This window comes from Cynoglossus semilaevis, unplaced genomic scaffold, assembly GCF_000523025.1.
Source record: "Cynoglossus semilaevis isolate Cse_v1.0 unplaced genomic scaffold, Cse_v1.0 scaffold2055, whole genome shotgun sequence".
NCBI classification, from domain to species: Eukaryota; Metazoa; Chordata; class Actinopteri; order Pleuronectiformes; family Cynoglossidae; genus Cynoglossus; species Cynoglossus semilaevis.
In genome coordinates this window covers 23,375-25,237 of record NW_007585181.1, presented here as the reverse complement: position 1 = coordinate 25,237, position 1,863 = coordinate 23,375, and the positions used below count along the sequence as shown (strand labels likewise).

The following is a 1,863-nucleotide window of genomic DNA, read 5'->3' as shown; positions in this document are numbered from 1 at the left end:
TACGCTCAGGTGAGAGACTTCACCTCATGTATGTCCACAAACATCCACCTGCTGCAAAATGGCCGCACGGAGGTAACAAAATGATAGAACAAAACTGTTTTTAACTTTAACAACTTATTTTATTTGTAATGTTTCAAATAAATTTGCTAAACAGCTGGAGTGACATGATGTACTGCTCCAAACGTATACGTACATACATATACATACAGTATATACACGTATATATGTATATTCGTACATACAGTATGTATAAATATATACCACATATATAGAAAAATATGTACTGTGTATAAATATATAATTCAAATAAAATAGCTAAACGACTGGAGTGACATGATGTACTGCTCCAAATGTATATACATACATATACATATATACACACATATATGTATATACGTACATATATACCACATATATAGAAAAATATATGTACTGTACTAGTAATTATTTTATAATTCTGAAATACGTCTGTTTTCTTTAAACAAATTTTTTTTTATTAATAAATGTTGCAACAAATAGTCTTTTTCTAGTCTATGTTGTGCGGGCCACATGTTGAAGGTTTGCGGCTCGGAAGTAGCCCACGAGCCACGGCTTTGAGAGCCCTGCTTTAAATAATACAACTCGAACAACAATTTTTTTCTGCAACAAGGGCTTTAACTAACAGGTACCGTATACTCACACGTTGAAGTAACGATACTCTGTATTTGTGTGTATTTTTTTTCAGGTATTCATATTCGTTCTTCGGCAGCGCTGCCCCCATCATGACCAACCCTCCGGTGGAGCTGCACAGGAACATGGAGGTGTCACTCCCTCAGTCCTACTGTGCCTTTGACTTTGCCACGTTACCGCAGCAACTGCACGACACCTTCCACAGGTAGGAACACACACCGACACATTTACACCACCTAGTCACAGAGGGAGGGAAGCGCACGTTTGTTTGTCATCGGTGACATCCCAAAATAAAATAAAATCTTTGGTTAGTCAATGGTAAAAGAGGTTTTGTAAAGCAGTTCCCTCTTTGGGCACTAGGTGGAGCTGTAGGACCGTGTTCAGTGCAGTGTGTGAGAGCCGTGTGTTTGTGTAGAGTTCCCCTGGTGGTGGAGTTGTGGCACAGAGACTCTAACAGCAGGGACCAGCTGATTGGACGAGCTTCTGTGCAGCTGTCTCACCTGCTGAGCTCAGAGAAGAAACGAGTTCTGACGTCATCGGGAGAACAGAGCTGGAGACAAACGCACCAGGACAGAATACCTGTGTTCAGACCACAGCGGTAGGAGTTTGTTCTGAGTAACTGTCACCGAGGACAACGGTGGCGTTCGTTTGTCTTTGTTTACCTGACGTGTCTCTGTCCTTCAGTCCACCTCAGAAGGTCGCAGAGGTCACCTATGTGGCCACATTAGAAGACCTGGGTCTGATCAAAGCCAAAGAGGTTATTGTGACTGACTCTTCACAGGTGACTTATATGAATGATATATTTATACTAGTACATATATATTACTATACGTACATATACATGTGTGTATATATGGCTAAATGTGTGTATATATATATATATTTATATATGTATGTATATATTTATACATGTATATGTGTATTTATATGTGTGTGTGTATATATATTTATATATGTATATGTGTATGTGTATTTATATATGTATATGTGTATTTATGTATGTATATGCTGTTTTTCTCTAAGGTCACATCATCAATGTCACTGCTATGCTGACGATGTGTCTTTCTTTTCTCTTAGATTGAATCTGTTGCCCCCGCACAACTGCCCTCTCACCCTCTGTCACCCAAAGCCCCTGCCCTCCGCCACCCAGCTCCACTGCTGGGCCCCACAGCCCCCAGAGAGACCATGGCGTAT

The 1,863-nt window shown here is 40.2% G+C and overlaps 1 protein-coding gene across 1 annotated transcript in view; it reads left to right on the top strand.

Annotated features, from left to right (window-relative positions):
- The first annotated feature begins 701 nt into the window (after positions 1-701).
- The window catches only part of LOC103398937 (centrosomal protein of 120 kDa-like), a 13,586-nt gene continuing 12,424 nt past the window's right edge, over positions 702-1,863 (top strand). Inside the window, exons 1-4 of the mRNA XM_025053899.1 lie at positions 702-874; positions 1,085-1,267; positions 1,354-1,450; positions 1,747-1,859. Coding sequence (XP_024909667.1) covers positions 762-874; positions 1,085-1,267; positions 1,354-1,450; positions 1,747-1,859 — 506 coding nt within the window. The 5' untranslated portion in view covers positions 702-761. The remainder of the gene's footprint in view (positions 875-1,084; positions 1,268-1,353; positions 1,451-1,746; positions 1,860-1,863) is intronic.